Raw genomic sequence first — 20,224 nt, forward strand, 5'->3', positions numbered from 1 at the left:
ACATCAATTAACATTGGCCTACCACTAATGGTTCCCCTTGAACTGACCTAATCACAAACTAATACATGTAAACTTAGCAAAATTTTCAAAGTCTATAGACCATGACTAAGGGGGCGGAGCCAAATAATCTCCATGGAAATGTGATATGCCCATGTTTATACAACTGCATACCAAATATCATTGACCTACCACTAGTTTTTCCCCATAAATTGACCTAATCACAAACTAATACATGTTAACAATGAAAAGTTTCAAAGTCAATAGACCTTGACTGAGGGGGCGGGGCCAAATAATCTCCATGGTAATGAGATGTGCCAATGCTAATACAACTGCATACCAAATATCATTGACCTACCACTAGTGGTTCACCATGAACTAGACCTAATCACAAACTAAAACATTGTTGACGCCGTCGCAGTCACCGACACCGGAAACAGCATACCTTTGTCTCGCTTTTTGACTCCATCAAGGCGAGACAAAAACTAATGACATATTTTTCTGAAATTTTCAGAGTTAATATATTTTTGTAGTGCTGATCACTTTAGCATTTACACTTTTAACCTAGCTCCAATTTTACAGGGTAGATCTATCTTGTCCTGTTGAACATTTTAAAATTAAGACTTTTAACCTAGCTCCTATAATTTTCACAATAACAGCCAAAAACTACAAAAAAAAAAATTATTTCAGGGACAATAACTCCAAAACAGGTCAGTAGATTTTTATCCTATTTTCCAGGTTGATACATCTTGTTGTGCTGAACTGTTTTTCTGTTTTCACATTTAACCTAGCTCCTAATGTGTTATGCAAGATGGAGACATAGATTTCAATGATAGTCCAACAGTCAACATCAATTCTGATCTAGCAACTATTATGTTCTCTAATGGACAAGGGCCTGTAAAAAGAGACTAAATAAAGACTAGTATAATTCAAATATTTATTATATTAATTTTCAACAATAACAAATAAAGTAATACACCTTGTAAGGAAGAAAAGAAATAAATATGCATGTTTTAAAACAAAGGTACAGGGAAATTGCCAGCAATTGAATTTTTACAAGCAGTGACAAAAATAAATATAATGATATACAGAACTGTTGTTACGTCATGGAATAGACTTGATTTTGCTCAGTTGTGAATTTGCTGATATGCATTTCTCTTAAGTTAAGAAACTATTGTTAATACTTTTTAAATAGTTTTGAAGACCAGTAAATTTCAGATAGAAATTTTTAGTTTTATTTATTAAGTACGTAATAAATGATGTATAGTATTACACTTGTGACAAGATATCAATAACATTGTTATGAGGGCTACACTGAAAGTTAAGCACATGTATTACATACACTTTCTAGTCTCAAAGAAAATGTTAAATAACATACATTGTCACAAACAATTTACTCTATAATCTGCAAAAGTTTAAGCCACATCATAAAAATATTCATAATTTTCCCCTCCCTATTCAATGAAAAGGTTTTATAAAAAAAATCTATTTTGACTATTAGTTCACTAAAATTTAATGTTGCTTTTCAATAATTTTATTTACTTAAATTGATAGAAAGCTGTCATAAACTTTGCACAATATATGTTTCCAGAAGACAATAAAGTTGACAACTTCATTAGTGTTTGAGTATATATGACTACATTTTTATAATGTTCTAGTTTTGTCCCTTCAACATAATGTCATCAATATCAAAAGTAATCAACATTCATAAACAAAAACACAAACATTTATTACTTCTCTCAATATAACCCTGACATTATAAAGTGCAGAATTTGTAACAACTCTTGAAGCGATGATCTACTCAATTCTAAAATGTTGTGAAAATGAAATGCAGTCATACAATCTGTTATAGAACTTCTTCAGAATATCTAACTCTTCTACATTAAACTGATTTTCTATAGAATACAACAAAACAATGTTATTTTTACAACAAAACTGTCATTTTTGTGTTGTCTAAAAAGATATATTTTAATTTACACTTCTGTATACAAGAAATATAGTAAGAATGAAAGAAGCAAAACAACCTCTGTCACAATAGAACATGGTTGAATATTACTATTTTCACTAAGAAAAACAACTTGATAATTGACAATCCAGATTTATATCAAATAATTACTCTTACTAATTTTGAGGGTTATTATCATCAACAACTTGACCAAAACCTTTAAACATTCTTTGTTTAATTTATGAAGAACAATAACATGTATTTGGTGGGATTTCTAGATGAAATAATGAACAAAGCATTGCAGCAAAATCAAAGCTTAAAAGCATTTTGATCATTCTTAAGTTTTCCTGCAAATTTATCATCTAACGAGTTTGAACACTAGGTATATAAAAGTATTATAATTGGGAGTATGAAATCTTTAAACCATTGTTGACAAATAAATATTTTAAATTGAATTCTTATTAGTAATTTGATCAATTCCCTTAGAATATTTATATTAGAGGTCTCCCTGAGCCTGTTTATGTAACTTTTATATCCTATGTGTCACAGCTATAAAGTGAGGCACATATTTATCCTGGATCACTACACAAGTCTCGAGTGTATATTTATTGCCAAAAGGATTACAGTATCAAGACCTGTGTTTGTTTTCAAATTCCTTTTGCCAGTCTGGTATGAACTGCTTCAGAAGTTTTTCTTCACATTTCTCATAGACCAAAATATAATACTAGGCCCTCCTCTTTAATCCTGAATATTGGTTGGCAAAACAACGCATTTAGACAAAATTTCACAATTTTTAAAAAACATTTTGATGCAGCCCATTTGCATTATGATATACATAATGAAGAATGACTAAAAAATGTCTATCAAAAACCTTAATACCACAAAAAAGTGTATATGCCAAAATTGAGGGAAATACTATAACCCCACTTGATACATAACACATGTATACATTATATCAAAAGATACGGAGATTCATTGATTGTACCGCTACACACTACAAGCTGCAGATATATTGGATTAAATGTAATGGTGTTGCTAACTAGGTGATAACATTTGATTGTACTTTAACAAAATGTATAATAGTTTCTGTTATATGAAAATGCTTTCCATGATCATAAAATGCTGTAACACTACCTCATCTTACCTATATATTTACTTATATATGTATTGGACAGCTGTTTGAGATGACGTTTTAAGTATGTAATGCTTATTATGCAGTGTTTTAAGTACCTTATTTTACTGATATATAATATATATATACATGTATATATGTAGGACAGCTGAGATAACGTTAAGTTTGTAATGCTTAAATGCATCAGACTTGCCTACCTACGTTCAACAAGGATGCTCATGCTGAAATGTCTTTATAGATTATGAGTTAGTTATATGTTAATAGTTCTTACCATGTTTCAAGAATACGGGTACCTGTACGGTTGAGCAATAACCATGAAAATGAGGTTAAGGTCGAGTGACTAGTATTAGACTGGCATTTTTAATATCTGACATTGATTCTATATATCAAATGAAGTAACCTATTCAAAGTAACTCAGACGTTGACCTAAGTATGATATCTAATTTTGGTCACTAAACCATAAAATAAGGTTAAGGTCAAGCATCATCTGCCAGACAAACATGCTAAGCTTATAATAACTCTATGGACCAAGTATTTTAATCTATAACTCATGGTAAATGAGAAACTGACTTGATCACAGAAAATTAATGTTGACTTCAATAAGTTGATGAAGGACATGTGACGAACTGCAGACCACAAGACATTTTTGTACCAAATATGAATTATCAAACTGTTCTGCTTTCTTAAATAATGAGCATTTTACAATTAATGCAGTCACTGGCTGAGACAGTAGCTCATTGAGCCTTTCATAAGTGATGGATTCAAAAGTCCAAATGGCATGGGTTTTTTTTTTCAAGAATTTTTGCACCAAATTCTAGCAGAATTGTAAACTAAATATATATACCAATGATGTCAATGTTAAAATCAACAATGAATGAGTTTAAATATCAAACTTCTTAACAATGTCTGACCATTTCATATATAAAGCAAATTTTGATTAGGTCATTAAGTTTTTTTTATGTATTTTATGGAATGCAATAGCATATCCTTACAGCTAGCATTAAGTACTTATTGTTCAGACATAATTCCTGCAAGTTTTTCAACACTGTCAATAAATATGAGAAGCTTGACAGAACACAAAATAAATGCACCTGATGTGGGAGACAAAAAAAAACCTATCGGAACATCTACCATGTGTCTGTTTATGCAGAATTTTTTTGTTTGTTCAAATGGCAGTGTTGTAAAAATATTTCTCCATAAATCTCTTCAATGGATAACTTTATAATACATTTTGTACCCTTAAAAAATAGTTCTTTCATATTAAAGAAAACATTGTCACTGTTATAGCATACAAGCCATAATCTGTATGAACTTAATCAATCAATTTGTAGACAGAACTGTTATGGACGACAACATTATTCAGTAATGAACAAATATATCCATAATCCAGGTTTGTTGTAAAAACAAAGAATAAATACATAATGACATGAAGTACTGACATGACTTGTCTCAAATTCAAAATATAAATTGACGCACAAATTATTTGAAATGTCATCACTACAATTATAAGGCAATATACACTAATAGATAAAATAATTCTCTAAATTGCACTATATATAGAAGGAAAAAACATATGTAGAATAACAAGCAGAAAAAGATAAAAATTATGGAAGAAAACTATTCATAAAGCAAAGAAAATACAAAACTGACTATAATTATGCATGTTAATCACATTTTAATAAAAATATACATGAAATACCAACAGTGGACAAATAAAGGTTCAGTAGTTAGAAACATGCCGGGCTATATCCAGTCTTGGACAAAAACATTTTATGCAATTAATATGCAAGAATACAGATACCTTATGTAAATATAAATATTCTCATAAGAATTCTGTACTGTGAAATGGAGACAACAAAATGACAGGATTTCAAAACTATATATAAAAAATGTTGAAGAGGTAGAGACATGTTTGAAATGGATTTTGTGTGGGTGTAAAATGAAGCCAACAAAATAATTGAATATTCCCCAAAGTGCTATTGAGTATATGTGTATGCAACAGGAAAAGCTGTATAAGATCTCTGAGATCATCTTTGGTTTAAGCTAACACAATTGCAAACCAAAATTTTCTCACAAACCTTTAAAAAATATCAAGAACCAGAATATGTGTTTATAGTACACCATACCCCACCAACACTATTACATTTCCCATGTCCAGTGAACCCCAATACCTAGGTAACAAGAATGTGTACATAGTACACCGATGCCCCACTCGCACTATAATTTTCTATGTTCAGTGGACCGTAAAATTGGGGTCAAAACTCTAATTTGACATTAAAATTAGAAAGATCATATCATAGGGAACATGTGTACTAAGTTTCAAGTTGATTGGACTTCAACTTCATCAAAAACTACCTTGACCAAAAACTTTAACCTGAAGCAGGACAGACGAACGAACGAACGGACGCACAGACCGAAAAACATAATGCCCCTCTACTATTGTAGGTGGGGCATAAAAATCTTAATTTGGAATATATCACATCAAAATTAATAAATGGGGAATGTGTCCATGGGACACAGATGATGCCCCCGCTTGCATATCATATAGTAATAAAGGGACATAACTGAAGAACGGTAAAACTGACCCTACCCAAATTTGTACTTGATCTGAGTTTTGTGGTAATGAGTATTGTGTATAAGTTTCATAACATTTGGTTGAGGCAAACTAAAGTTAGAGAATGGAAACGAATAATTCAGTTTAAATAAAGTGACGCCACCAAAGTTCAAACTTGATCTGTATTTTGTGTTAATAATCATTGTGTATAAGTTTTATAAAATTTGGTTGAGGCAAACTAAAGTTAGAGAAGGGAAACCAACTTTGGGACAAAGGACATACCGAGGGACGGACAAGGGTAAAACTTAATGCCCCCTCCGCTACGGCGGGGGCATAAAAAGTGTTCTAAGTTTCAAGTTGATGTGACCACAATTTCAAGGTTAACTTCCTTAAATCAAAACTTCAACCTAATACACAACAGACAGAGGAAGACTGAGGAACAAATGGACAGACACTAAGACCAAAAAACAAAATACCCTCTTCTATCATAGGTGGGGTATAAAATGTGAAGAAATTGTGGTACAAATAATGTTAAGAAATGTATGAATCGTTTCAATTGTCCACTCCTGGTTTTTCATATTGCTATGAATAAGAATTTATTATTATTCAATGAACATTTCAAACATTAACACACAGAATCATACACATATATATATACACATTTATCACATCAAAAAAAGTCTATAAAAGTGAGCAAAATGACCAATAAACTTTGTGTATAATTTACAACAACAACGAGCTGATACAAACATTACTGTAGTATATTTATGATGAGTTTTAACCTTGTTTCTTCACATACATAATAACAAATATTCAGTGAAAACCATGTCAACATACTCAGAAGACAGCTCAAATAATAGGTGAAAAAAAAAAGAAAAATCTACTTAAATTCTTTTTGCTTAAAATCAAAAATGCTTATTCTTTTGAATTTTAATAAAGTTGAATTTGCTGATTACAAAAAATAAGTACCCTTTATCAATCACTTTCTTGAATTTTTTTAAATTTTCATCATAGAGAAAATCTGCAACTATTATCCAAATGTGTACATTTCAGAAAGTTTGATGATTCTGGGTAAAAAATGGTAAAAGGACTTGATTATACAAAACAGGAACCCCCCCCCCCCACCCATCCACTCAATGCAGACTATACTACAAGCTTAATTTGCAACTTAATGCAACTCAGTCATATAAGAGATGTTTTGTAATGTCAATAAACTAAATAGATTTTAAATGTGACATATTGTACCCATTTTGATGTGAATAGAATTTTTCAAAACTGTCTCCCGTCCTTTTCCTCATTCATTTACAATACAGTTAATAGATGCATGTCTTTTTTTATGTGAAATGCTTTTTCTTTCAATAGATTTCACTCAGACTACCAGATCCTCAAATTTTATTCAATCCAAAATGTAGTAAGGCTTTTTTATAAATGACTTCAAGTAATCTGTTTTTCATAAACTTAATTTTTATCCACTGAAGTAAGTGGGTCAAGGTTGCATGATTTTGGAAGGAACAGGATGTTGTTGTTCTGAATTCTGACAAAACGTAATTCTCTAAATCTAGGCCATTACGGTTCATAAAACTGCACCTGTTGTGTAACAAAAATAAATAAGTACATGGATGTCATTTATTGAGTATTTAGCCATACCTTACATATACAAGAGGAAAAGATTTTTGTTCATATTCTTTTGCATTTTTTTAATGAAAATTCTTGCATTAAAAAGTTAAATGACAATTGGGATTTTTCTTTGTTCTAAAATATTCGGAAATATCTTTCAATTTTTATTATGTGACAATAAAAAAAAAACATGATTTTCCCACCCAAGAAATCAAACAAAAAAATACAATGAGTATGAAAATAGATACTGAAAGTAATTTAATCCCACCCTCTCCATATTCCAATATCTGTTTTGTTTCATCCCCCTATCCCCCATCCATTCAATAATACGGCTACTCAATACACCTGTCTTGATGGGAAGTTAAGTCACCATTATTTAAAATCCTTACATCATTAACAACCTTTCAAAATGTATATACACATGTAATAATTTTACACTTTTTGATAGTTAAATTAGGGAAGATACAAGGCTATTCTAAAGATAAATGAACTAGAGGTTCTAAGGAGCATGTGTTGGTCATTAAGCAAGTATGAAAATCTATCCTGAAAGGCAAATATAATCAATTTTACCCTGTTTGTTCTATGGTTGTAATGTTGGATGGTTGGGTCAATGGGTTTACTATTAAACAAACACACTATGATTTCAGAGATTACAAGTAGAATTTTACTTATGCATTTTCCCATAGGTCCAATGTAAAAATGTTCAATAATAACAAACACATTGGATTTAAGATGCTGTCATTATGTAATTTTCCAGAAAACAAACTTAGGATTTTATCATCAAAACTTTGGGAGACAGATCAAAAATTTCTCCTATAGTCACTGTGGGTGGCCATGTTGTTTGTTTGGCGGGAGAATAATACGGGAAAAAAATTGCTTACTTTTGGTTTCCATTAACTCACTGGTTTGAAAAGGCTGTTAAATAAGTCCCATGAAAAAGTAAGAAAGACAAGATAAAGTAAATGACAACATCATGTATTAGTTTTTATTTTGAAAAGTCACAACATGATTGTTTGACTATTGTTTGTTTAACAGATAGGGGTAAATGAAATACTTGCTACTGGACATTAAACAAGCAACAATCAAACATGTGGTGAAATCTCAAATAAAATCTGCATTCTATTCTAAAATTACATGGTAATGGGAAAAGACTGGCAAGAAATTTACAAAAAATATACCTGCATTTTCTATTGTAAAGAGAAATACTGTATGTGGAGCAAACAGTTTTCATCTTGAGCACATTTTTTTTTTTCACTCAGTCACTTTTTTAGGTAATGAATATCTGTTTCTGGACATTACTTTTTCAAAGATGAAATTTGAACTGGATTCGTAATTTTTTATACTTGTGCAGTTTGACTGTATAAATATAAACAACCTTATTCATTCTCACTCTATAGTTTCCAAGTACAATTAAATTGTAAAGTAGCTGAAGAAGTTACAACATCTGTTTTTCACACTGAGCTTAAGGAATCATTTCTTTTTTAGGATAGAGTTGTCTCCCCTCCATTCACACTTGACCATCTACACACTGACAATGAATTCAGGATTGACAAAGGAAAACCCAGCAAACTCTGTCTGGTCTAGATTCATGATAAACAATTTGTCTGTTGGCGTCATCTTCGGGGCTTCACTTGTAAACTCACGATCAAAATTGCTGACATCCTTTCGGTTTTTCTGAAAAAAAATTGTGCATGCCTTAAATACTTATGACAAGAAAAAGTAACCATTTTTTAGAGCATATGGTAATCTTCAATGCACAAACAGCTAATCGCTAAAATCTTATATGAAACCTTTATCATGTTCTTTCTAAACCTGAAAATAAAATATATATCAAGTATCAGACATCACAATATACCATGCACTTCTGTGTACGTAAAGTATTATCCTTATTTATAAAATCATAACTAATTGTAAGGTTTAAAGTGATTGTAAAAAGTGACATATTCATCAACATGCTTTGACATGTTCCACATCAATAGGACATGTACTTCAAGCTACCTCAAACTTGAACTTCAACCTTCTATTAGGGTCACTCCTCTCATTTCATATGTTTATTTATAGACCTCAAACTTGAACTTCCACCTTCTATTGGGGTTACTCCTCTCATTATATATGTTATTTATAGACCTTTAACTTGAACTTCAACCTTGTATTATAGTCACTCCTCTCATTTTACATGTTACTTGTTTTTACTGTCTTGTTGCATTTTTGAATGAAGTTTCATATTCATTGGACATACAATTAACATATACTCCATCTATGCACAGGCCACCAACATCTGTACCTAGGAGAGCCATGAAACTTCTTGTATAATACTATTGAATGTTTTACAAAAGAAGAAACCTGATTTTTTTTTGTTGTGTAATCCATTGCCAATTACAACAAGAATGCTCATGCCTGTGTAATGCTAATCATGCCTCCAAACATAACTTAAATCATCAGAAACCAGGAAGTAGATAAGTGACAAATCCCAAAAGCACACACATGTTACAATTCATCACTGCCAAGCTGCTGACCAAATATGAAATAATTCTGTTCAGCAGTACTTGAAAGAGAGTCAAAAGATACCAAAGGAGACATTCAAACTCTTAAGTGGAAATAAACTGACAATGCCATGGCTAAAAAAGAAAAAGACCAACAGACAAACAACAGTATACAAAACACAACATAGAAAACTAAAGACTGAGCAATACAAACCCAACCAAAAACTAAGGGTGATCTCAGGTACTCAGAAAGGGTAAGCAGATCCTGCTCCACATGTGGCACCCGTCGTGCTGCTCATGAAGTACAAACCTGGTGATTAGTCTAATTCGGTAGATCACATTCTGGGAAAAGGGGACAGGATTGTAGTTACGAAAATTGGAACATATCCCTCGTCATCTGTGAAACAGATATTCCATAACAGTCAACCAACTTGTGATGGTGTCAGTAAAATTTTTGAAGAGATGATTTCAACTTCACTGCTTGGAACTCTTAGTTTAATAGCTCCCTTGTGAGCAGCAACCCTCTATCAAAGAAATCATGATAGGAAATACAAGCCCTGGAATATGGTATCAACTGGGAGATCTATACTCCTTATGCAGGCACTGTTGGAATGTTGCTACATAGAAATGGAAAGTTCACGATTCTGAAGCTAAAATCATCTCTTTTTTTGTAAAGTTTTGTTTTCAACCATCCCTCTTGTCAATTTCTAGATGTAAGTCAAGATATGAGGCAGACTTAACTTGGGACTTGAGACATGAGACGTGCAATGACTTTTAATTCAATTCAACCTATTGAAAAATTCAAAGTTTTGGCAGACAGGAAGCAGGAGTATGACAGATCCCAAAAAGTGCTCTCACTTTACAACTCATCACTGTCAGACTCCTGACAAAATATGAAGTCATTCTGTCCTGTATTTTTTTGATACACTTAAATTGTGATCAAGTTGGACTCAAACAGTTGGTTTTTTTTTTCACAAATGAAGAATTTGTTTAAATTATTTACTCATGACAGACACCAAATGATGGTCATAGCTCACACCAACCTTTTGTACTGGTATGCCAAACAAGGTATAGTTGTTGACCTGTAATTATCTATTAAATACAATTGAACTAAAGGGCTTCAAAAGCTATCAACTAAAGCATCTGCAAGCATTTAAGGGCACTAAAGGAATAAAGCTTAGGCTTTTTACCTTGTTATCACATTACTTTTACTTGACTAAAGGAATACAAATTCTTGTCAAAAAATGAAATAAAAATGTCAAAAATCAGATCTATTCAAAATAATGTTTAATATGAAAAATAAAGAAGATTATTTGTTACCATTGACATCTAGCAATGTAAAAATACTATCGTCACAAAAAAGTCAGCTTGATTGGCCTTATAAACAGACAGAGGAGTTCAATCATAACATTCAAGTTATAGCGTTCAACAGTATATTGACTCTCTTTCAAAAAGCTTTTCACTTCAATCGTAGACATTCAAAGTTACAAAAAAATCACTCTGATAAAGCATTCACTTCAATCGTAGAAATTCAACGGTTTGTGTACACAGATATATTCACCATGCTTAAACTCATACAGGATTTGGTTTAAATGAACCGTTAACTTATATGAAGTAAAACATTTGTTTTTTGTAAGATAAGTGTGGAAATTTGAGAGGAAATAAATGAGGGATAAATAAAACAGAAGACATGCAAAAACAAGGCTACAGTTTTATCAGGCTATAATTCTTTGATATATCCTATAATTGTTTAACCATACCCAACAATATAGAGAATTTGATCACAATGCTAATAAAAGTATAACACGAAAATAGTACATTTAATTCTTAAACTTAAATTGCAAAGGAAAAGGGGAACAAATTTTGGTTTGCTAGAACAAATACCTTATACATTGCCAATATAGTGAAAGAAAATAAAACCAAATTCAGGGTTATAAAATCTATTTCAAAGCAACCAATGACAAACTTTACAATCATAATGTTTTCAAAGAAGATCCGTTTTTATGTAAAATAAAGGCTTTTACAACCGAAACAGTTCCCAGCCACTATAGCCTTGTTTTTTGTCACATGCAAAAATAAAAACTTAAACTTAATCATAAATACATACAAGGAGAACTCAACTTTTGAAATAAGGATTAACTAAGGAGAAATCCCTGAACTGAAGTTCGTCGATGTTCATTATAACCACACTGTCTGTTGGAGTATTTTTCACTTTTGTCTTGGTGAAGATCTGGTCAAAGTTTTCTGCACTTTTTGGATCTCGCTGTAACAGTAATAAACACTAAAAACAACATTGACAACAACAAACACATGGCAACTCATTTAAGTCACTTTATAAAAAGGACTTTTGGGGGAGATGTTTTTTGTTGGGATCTTTGTATTACTGTAAACCAACTAATTTTTGAGAGCTATTTATTCTGGTGACTTTATTGAGTATAAATAATTTCAAATATTAACTGTCGAAAATATGATAAATGAAAATATGAAAAAACTTTGAAACTCCCTTGTGTAAATATGTCAATGAAGGTAGGAAATAACAGAAAATAAATAGCCATAAAGTTAGCTAGAAGGGGCTAAATACGAAAAGAAGTATCTGCAAAGATTTGTTGGTTTACAGTATTGCATAAAATAAATTATTTATCTAAAGTATTAAACCAATTTAAATATATAAGTCTTCTCTGTCATATCTTTTTTTTAATGGCTGAGCATATAAGAAAATTTAGTGGGTTTTTATTACTGAACTTTAAGTGGAAAGGATTTTATGACTGTGTTAGGCGATGAATTGCCATGCTATTATATGGGAATATTAAAACAAATGACAACACGCAAGTCCATTGTGTTCAAATATTTTCTACAATGTTATTTTTCATCTGGATTTTAAGAAATAATAAAAATGAAATTTCAACTTGCATGAAAGGTCATGTTTTCAAATTATAAATCTTCTATTTTCCATAAAGTATAACCTTTAATTCAATATCATTTAAACAGAAGTTGAATCAAAAGAAATAAAAAAAATTTTTTGCAATAAACAAAATAAATGCATTTTGTTATGTTACACTTTCATGATTTGTATAAAATGCCATTTCAGCATAATATTTCATGTTTGTATTGCTATAGTAAAAGGCTTAATGAATCAGCAACTTTTAAACTAATTTTTTTTCATATTCAGTGTTGTCATCTTTAATGCAAGGAACCTTAAAAGTATCGAGGAACTATAAAACTTAACCATGCATGAGACACAGCAAAATTCAACTGAAAGGTTGTTTAATTTTTGTATAGTTATTATTTGTTATTTCTTTCATTTTATATTTTTTTTCATTAAAAATTCAAGTCACTATGGAGCTGCAGAAAAAAAAAATCCTAATTAAATAGTCCTGATTAATGAATGCAAGCCTTCTTCAAATTCCATGGGCTGTATTCCATGAAACATAGGTCGTCCAGAAAGAAACCTCAATTCAAGCTGTAACACCAGCACAGTGAGCATACCCTAATGCACTAAAATGAGCTCAATATCTATAAGCATAGCAAAAGATCAGACAACTATTGGATTTCTGAAGGGTGAAAGGAAGGAAAGAATGAATGGCAGACAATATACATCTGGGCTGAATAATCCCCTGTATGCATCCATAACTTTATTACCAAGATCTGATCTTCAACATGAGGCTTTATTCAAACAAATGTTTTAACAGAGAGCTAGAGGCATTCTAATATCAAGTAACATAACCTAAGGGTGACACTTTGTATTAAAAAAATAAAATGCAAATGTAAAACTCAAATAAATCTTCAAAGACTGAACAGCAAAGAGATTCAGGGAGGTACTTTTGTGATTGAATAAAAAATTGTGCTTTAATTTGGCTTCGGTTTATTGACACAAAAAGTGATTACAAGACAAACAAGAGTCTAAAAACACAACATAGAAAACAAAAGACTGAGCAACACAAACCCCAGCAAAAACTGTGGGTGATCTCATGTGCTCTGGAAGGGTATCACATCCTGCTCCACGTTTCACTCATCATCCTATATTGAGTCAATTTCAGTCCAACCATAATCAGATACTTAACAGATGATTGAGGTTTAGGGAGGAGGTGTAAGATTCTCTATCAAAGTATATAATTGTAATTGTAACTCTTAACATAAAATATAATTTCAACCTTGATGAAAAAATGTCTACTAAAGCTGTCAAACCTTGACTTATCTGTCATAAGATCTCGATTTTTTTGGCTTGGGGACCAAGATATACACAGAAGAACAGGCTACAAGGTTGTCTGTAAACTAATTTGTTAATTGCACAAAAAATCTTAACAAAAATTGTAATTGTTACTGAATTATCAATATTATTAATCTCATATTTGGGTAAGAATGGCTAAAGCAAATTGATGCAGAGTGTTTTCTGATAATTCTCCAGAACAACAGTCCTTTTATTTCTAATTTTCAACATAAAAATTCTTGTTAGACGTAGTGAAACAAAAACTGAAAATAAATGAATATTAAAAAAAAAATCTAGATTATGATAGAAAACAATGTTTATCAGTCAGGGCTTAAACAATCCAAAATAGCCATGCATAATAAGCAAACTAAACTTTTGCAATGCAATCTATGGCTAATATATATGCATTATGGGAAAAAAAACATGCAAATGCTACAAAACTAATATGAACTAATAAGGTAATCTGAAATATTGATAACTTGATGGTCAATTTCAAAACTTTAAACTCTTATAGAAGTTCTTTTATTTGATTTTTTGTGCTTCTCATGTTTCAAATGGCATATTAAGTTATTTAGTTATTAAGTTCAATTCAATTATTATCATGACTGACAGATTGTGCTAAATGAAGTAAAATGCAAATGCTTTCCTTTATAACATAAACAGCTTTAATTAGTTTTCGATTCCTTTCAACTTTTCTTACAATTAAACATGAAATTATAAAATAATTGCTATACAAGGCAGCAATGCAAAATGGCCAAATAGCAACTAAACATTAAATATAAACTTACACGTACTACAATAAAAATGTTAGTTACAAAATATACTATATTTACATCTATATTTAAGGAATTTGTAAGGAAAAATGAAATTCTTTTTTTTGCAACAACACAAAGTATCTATTTAAGATAGGGATAACAACATCAAATCTTACAATTTTTGGTTTGTATGGAGGCTGCACTTCTCTATTTTGAATTTTGTCCCACATAATTCTTGTAAAAAATCTGTGTTCTTTGATGTCTCTCTCACCTGTAGGACCACAGCCTAATCTTTTTGATGGATTCTTTGTTAACAACTACAATAAAATACAATAGTACACCTGACTTATAACAACTACAATAAAATACAATAGTACACACTGACTTATAAAATTGGTTGCATCACAAGATCATTATATTTTGTATCCTTTAAATACTTAAAAATTATCAAATATGATCAATCAACTGCAATAATTTTACTTCTTCCAGAAATTGTATCTTTTCATGTATTTAAATTTCAAGTAATGCTTCTAAACTCCTCTGTCATGTGACAAATTTAATATTATGGACAAGGAAATAGATGTAAAAAAATAACATAGAGCAACCAATTGTGAATTAGATTTTCTATGTTAGTTAATTAAATCAATAATTGTGACAATATAACTGATGACTTTCTATTTACCATAAATATTCAAACAAGGAAGTAAAAATATTATGTTTCTAACCAAATTGCCAGCCAGGTTTTTTATCAGTCCAGATTTATTGCAGCCATTTATGTCCAAATTTAAGTCACGACTGGAAAAATTTAATCTGTTTCCAGACCTTGGAGCATTGTAATATATTTTATGTGTTATCTCTCAGAAGGTTTTACCGAGAAAGTTTGTCAAATCTATGAGTAAACATTTCACAAGAATAAAATCTGTTTTATATAACCAGTAGAAAACAAATGCGACCAATATTCCCTCATCAAATAGATGGTAAAATTTAAGTTGATACTATAATGCTATAATCTGGTATAGTGTGTATCATTTTGTCATAAGCTTAATTTGTAATGGTTATAACAGGGAAAAGGAAAAATTACAATTCACACCTCGCCCCCTTTTCATCTGTGGGTTTTATTTACATGTATTCTTAATATTAAATAGTTGAACTAAGTAATTACTGTAAATCAAGAAATTATTGCAAGCATTTATTATTGTGATTTTTGAAAAATAAACAAAAATGAGAGTTTAATTATTGCGATTTTAGGAAAAGTTACTTACAGATATATGTATCAGATATCAGAATTAAGAGATCTTATTATTGCTATACTCAAGGAGTCGTGTTATTCCCATCAATAAAAAACCTTGCAATGATCTTTGAATTTACAGTATATTCTAACCCAGGCATAAAAAAATCAAAGATCAATTCTATTTGACACACTGTGGCCTGTTAAATCTAAATTACATAACCATCTTTGTGAAGGACCAAACTGATTCCCACAACAAATACATCGATGATTTTATCATATTTGAACAGCTTCTTTAGGCATAGATTTAGGATAAGACACTTTGTGGTCTGTTAAAGAAGTAAATACCTACACATCTACAAATTGAAACAGCTTCTTTAGACATAGATTTGGGATAAGACACATTGTGGCCTGTTATAGAAGTAAATACCTACACCTTTACAAATTGAAACAGCTTCTTTAGACATAGATTTGGGATAAGACACATTGTGGCCTGTTATAGAAGTAAATACCTACACCTTTACAAATTGAAACGGCTTCTTTAGACATAGATTTGGGATAAGACACATTGTGGCCTGTTATAGAAGTAAATACCTACACCTTTACAAATTGAAACGGCTTCTTTAGACATGGATTTGGGATAAGACACATTGTGGTCTGTTATAGAAGTAAAAAGTTCCTCTTCATCTTCACCATCAAATGGAGGCTGAAATACAAAATATCAAATTTTCATTATCATTTTTCAACATTCAGAGATGGATATGCTTGTTAATGTAATCATAGAAATTTTTTTCAATAACTTTCATTTGGCCTGAGAACACAGTTATTTTGTAGTGCATTTCTTAAGACTAAAATAAATCGCATCTGCAATATCTCAAAAAGATTTTTACAGTGTCACAATTGTACTACTTTTGGGAAAAATTATAGAAAGAAAAGTATAGCCTGATCCAACTCAAAATATGGACAATTCTGTGTTAAGGGGGTCAATAATTCAGTTTGACAGCTTCATACATACTAATTTTTTTACCTTTTTTAACTGGACCAAATCACTACTTTACCTAATCAAAGCCTTAAAGGCTGTTAAAGCAATTGCTGCCAAGTTAATGTTTTTGTGACTTTTATTTTTCATCCACATGTAAAAGAATTAAACCTGACATGAGTCTTGTCTAGTGAAAAGTAAGGATGTTTTAACTTTATATTAAACAAGAGGCTCTCAAGAGCCTGAATCGCTCACCTATAAATTTTTGCTTAAATCTTTCATCAATGATTATTTTTGCTTTTCAATATATATTAATAATGAGTGGCTTAAAAATGCCATTTAAATGTTCTTTGTATCTGTCATATTTTCTTCAAAAGCAAAAAAATGCATTTTACCCTTATGTTCCATTTTAGCCATAATGGCGTACAAGGAAATAAAATACAAAATTTATACTAGATACTCTGAAACTCATTCAGCCTAAATTTGGCTGAAATTGATTCAGCAGTTTCAAAGGAGAAGATTTTTAAAGTAAGCAAACTAAATGAACAAATTGTGAAAAGTTGTCTTTAAAGGACAATAACTCCTTAAGGGGTCAATTGACAATTTTGGTCATACATGTATAAACTTATTTGTAGATCTTACTTTCCTGAACATTTTTGCTGTTTACAGTTTATCTTTATCTACAATAATATTCAAGATAATAACCGAAAACTGCAAAATTTCCCTAAAATCATCAATTCAGGGGCAATAACCTAAAAATCAGACACCCTATTTGGCTGATAATTTCAAGGCAGGTAGACCTTGACCTAATGAATACTTTAGCTTCTTGTCTGATTTGCTCTAAATGCTATAGTTTTTGAGATATAAGTCAAAAACTGCATTTTACCCTATGTTCTATTTTTAGCCATGGCGGCCATGTTTTCTGAGGAAACAGAAAATAAAACACAAACTTTATTCTAGATACCCTAAGGATCATTCAGCTTAAGTTTGGTTGGAATTGGTTCAGTAGTTTCAGAGGAGAACTTGGCGTCTTTCACGTTTGGATGGGTCCATTTCATCTATAAGATGAAAGATTAATCTTATGGAATTATGACAAAAAAGGAAAACAGACTTATTGTTATGTGTTTTTAACACAGGCTTCGTTCCTCAAAATTATTTGCGCAAACAAAATAACAAGGTCAATTATGTTTGTCTATTTTTAGATATGTAAATAGAGAATTACAGGTAATCATTAGGGTTATTATGACATTTGACACTGTCATCGTATATATCATTTGTTTACAGAGTGGAGTCTATCAGTATCAGCAGCAATTAAGAAAACCCTTAATAAATAACTGGGCCCCTTATTTCATGGATGTATTAAAAACATGGTAAGAGTAATTACAGTTAATTAAAAACAAATAATGCGAGATAACATTACATTACTATAACGTGTGTAGTGATTTTACCATAATTTTATGAATGAACAAGAGCAAATTGACCTATTTCTAAAAGAAACACAATTCAAACAACATAAAACCGAAAATTAAAGAGATAATTCGGTCAAATTTTCAATATTAAATCAACAACTGACATGATTCAATATTTTGTTGAAACATCTCAAGAACGAAATCGCAGGTATAAAAATGCACTTTTTTTCACTCGGACTTTTATGTTCTTTGATAGTCAAATGTTTGTCCCCTTAAATACAAAAATACATCTACAAGAACATATGTTTAAACTTCTCAAACCCACTTATGTTTTTCAACCTTTCCAATTAATGTATTGCATTAGAAAACATACATAGTTTTAGAATGACAGACCAGTAATCTGCTAAAAAACTTTGGCTTAATTGATCTGGGCAGAGTCTCTGATCTGGGTCACAAAGATGGGTATATGCAATAGCATGAAAGCAATTGCTTTAAAAATTCATAACCCAAATTTTTGTATCATGAAATTTCATCTACCTACTTCATATTTTATGCATAAAATAAAAAGAAATAAATTTGGAAGGGGTATGAAAAATATTTGCAAGTTATACACTGTCCTTACTAGGGACTATATTAGTTGACAACTAAAATCAAAGGACAATAACTGGGTCCTCAGACAATTTCATTGTAATGGCAGCCATCTTGGTTGTTGAATGGTATTTACTATCATATTCTAGAATCTCTATGTTAAATCTTTTTTCATTACAAAAAATGACAGAAAACAATAAGATGTTATACCTATAGTTATAATTTCCTAGTTAGTGAATAGTGCCATTGAATTATAACTTTTAACCAAAATTATGATTAAGGAATCATTATTCTTTTATGGTTGTGGCCTGTTATATATTTCTTGCATGAAGAGATATATCTCAGATCACACTGCACAGAGTGTGATACGAAAAAGTGATACAAAAACTGTGTTAATTTGATTGGCTTATCCAGCATCATGAGACGATATTACAACATTTCCATTGGCTATTCATTAGGTCATTGATAACTTTCAAAGGTTAAGACGATGTAAATTTCGTCCATGGCAATGGACATATCTGATTTCTTCAATAATATACAAAACACTCACACTTTTCACCTGGAAATCTATTTGTAAAATTTTATTACATTCTGAAGCATACAAAAAGTTTTAAAATGTCTGATGTTAAAGTTTGATGCCGGAAATGGACATAATTATGACGTCATACTGGAATGTGCAAAAGACTAGATCAACGATTCGCGGGATTTTTAATTTAACAAACGATATCGAATTCTCACTCATTATGAAACCTATAAATATCATGTTTGGTTATATTTATTCCTAAATTTCAAAGCAGAAGATTTATTATGTTTAAGGCCAGCTAAAGGATATGAAAGTCAACTGAACAGAAATTTTCTTCAATGTTGTTATTCCACCTTATATCTTTTTTAATTTAACTTAGCATTAGAAATAGGACAAATACGCTACTTAAATTCTGCCATATGATTAACTCCCTTTCGATTGGATTTTAAAAATATCATATAATAAGACAGTGGTTTATTCTTTCAATGAGGTATTTTAACTTAGTCTTTTAGATTAAAATCCAAGCTTTTGATAAAGTAAGCTTACCTGACCTGCTAACATTTCATACAATAAGACACCATAAGCCCACCAATCTACTGATCTACCATAAGGCTGATACAGTACGATCTGTAAAAGATTGAATATTCATCATGCAAAATAAAATTTGAAAATATTCCCACTGAAGTATGGCATTAAATTTCTAATGCCTAATAAGATTTATATAAGTCAGCTTCTTCAATTTTATCAATTCTAAAGCACAGTTTTATATTCCATATATGATATAATACATAACTCTCTTTGTATTAC

General features: G+C 30.7%; 1 protein-coding gene across 2 annotated transcripts in view; it reads right to left on the reverse strand.

The window, feature by feature from the left end:
• Positions 1-920: 920 nt before the first annotated feature.
• The window catches only part of LOC127708607 (calcium-dependent protein kinase C-like), a 142,869-nt gene continuing 123,565 nt past the window's right edge, over positions 921-20,224 (reverse strand). Inside the window, exons 13-16 of one of the 2 annotated variants that reach the window (XM_052213630.1) lie at positions 19,964-20,044; positions 16,517-16,624; positions 14,867-15,007; positions 921-8,919 (exon numbers count right to left, since the gene is read on the reverse strand). In XM_052213630.1, the coding sequence (XP_052069590.1) occupies positions 8,767-8,919; positions 14,867-15,007; positions 16,517-16,624; positions 19,964-20,044 (483 nt within the window). In that variant the 3' untranslated portion in view covers positions 921-8,766. Of the gene's footprint in view, positions 8,920-11,835; positions 11,992-14,866; positions 15,008-16,516; positions 16,625-19,963; positions 20,045-20,224 lie in introns of those variants that run through there. The other variant, XM_052213631.1, reaches the window with a different exon arrangement.

The sequence above is a fragment of the Mytilus californianus genome, unplaced genomic scaffold (genome assembly GCF_021869535.1).
Source record: "Mytilus californianus isolate M0D057914Y unplaced genomic scaffold, xbMytCali1.0.p SCAF_7, whole genome shotgun sequence".
Lineage (NCBI taxonomy): Eukaryota > Metazoa > Mollusca > Bivalvia > Mytilida > Mytilidae > Mytilus > Mytilus californianus.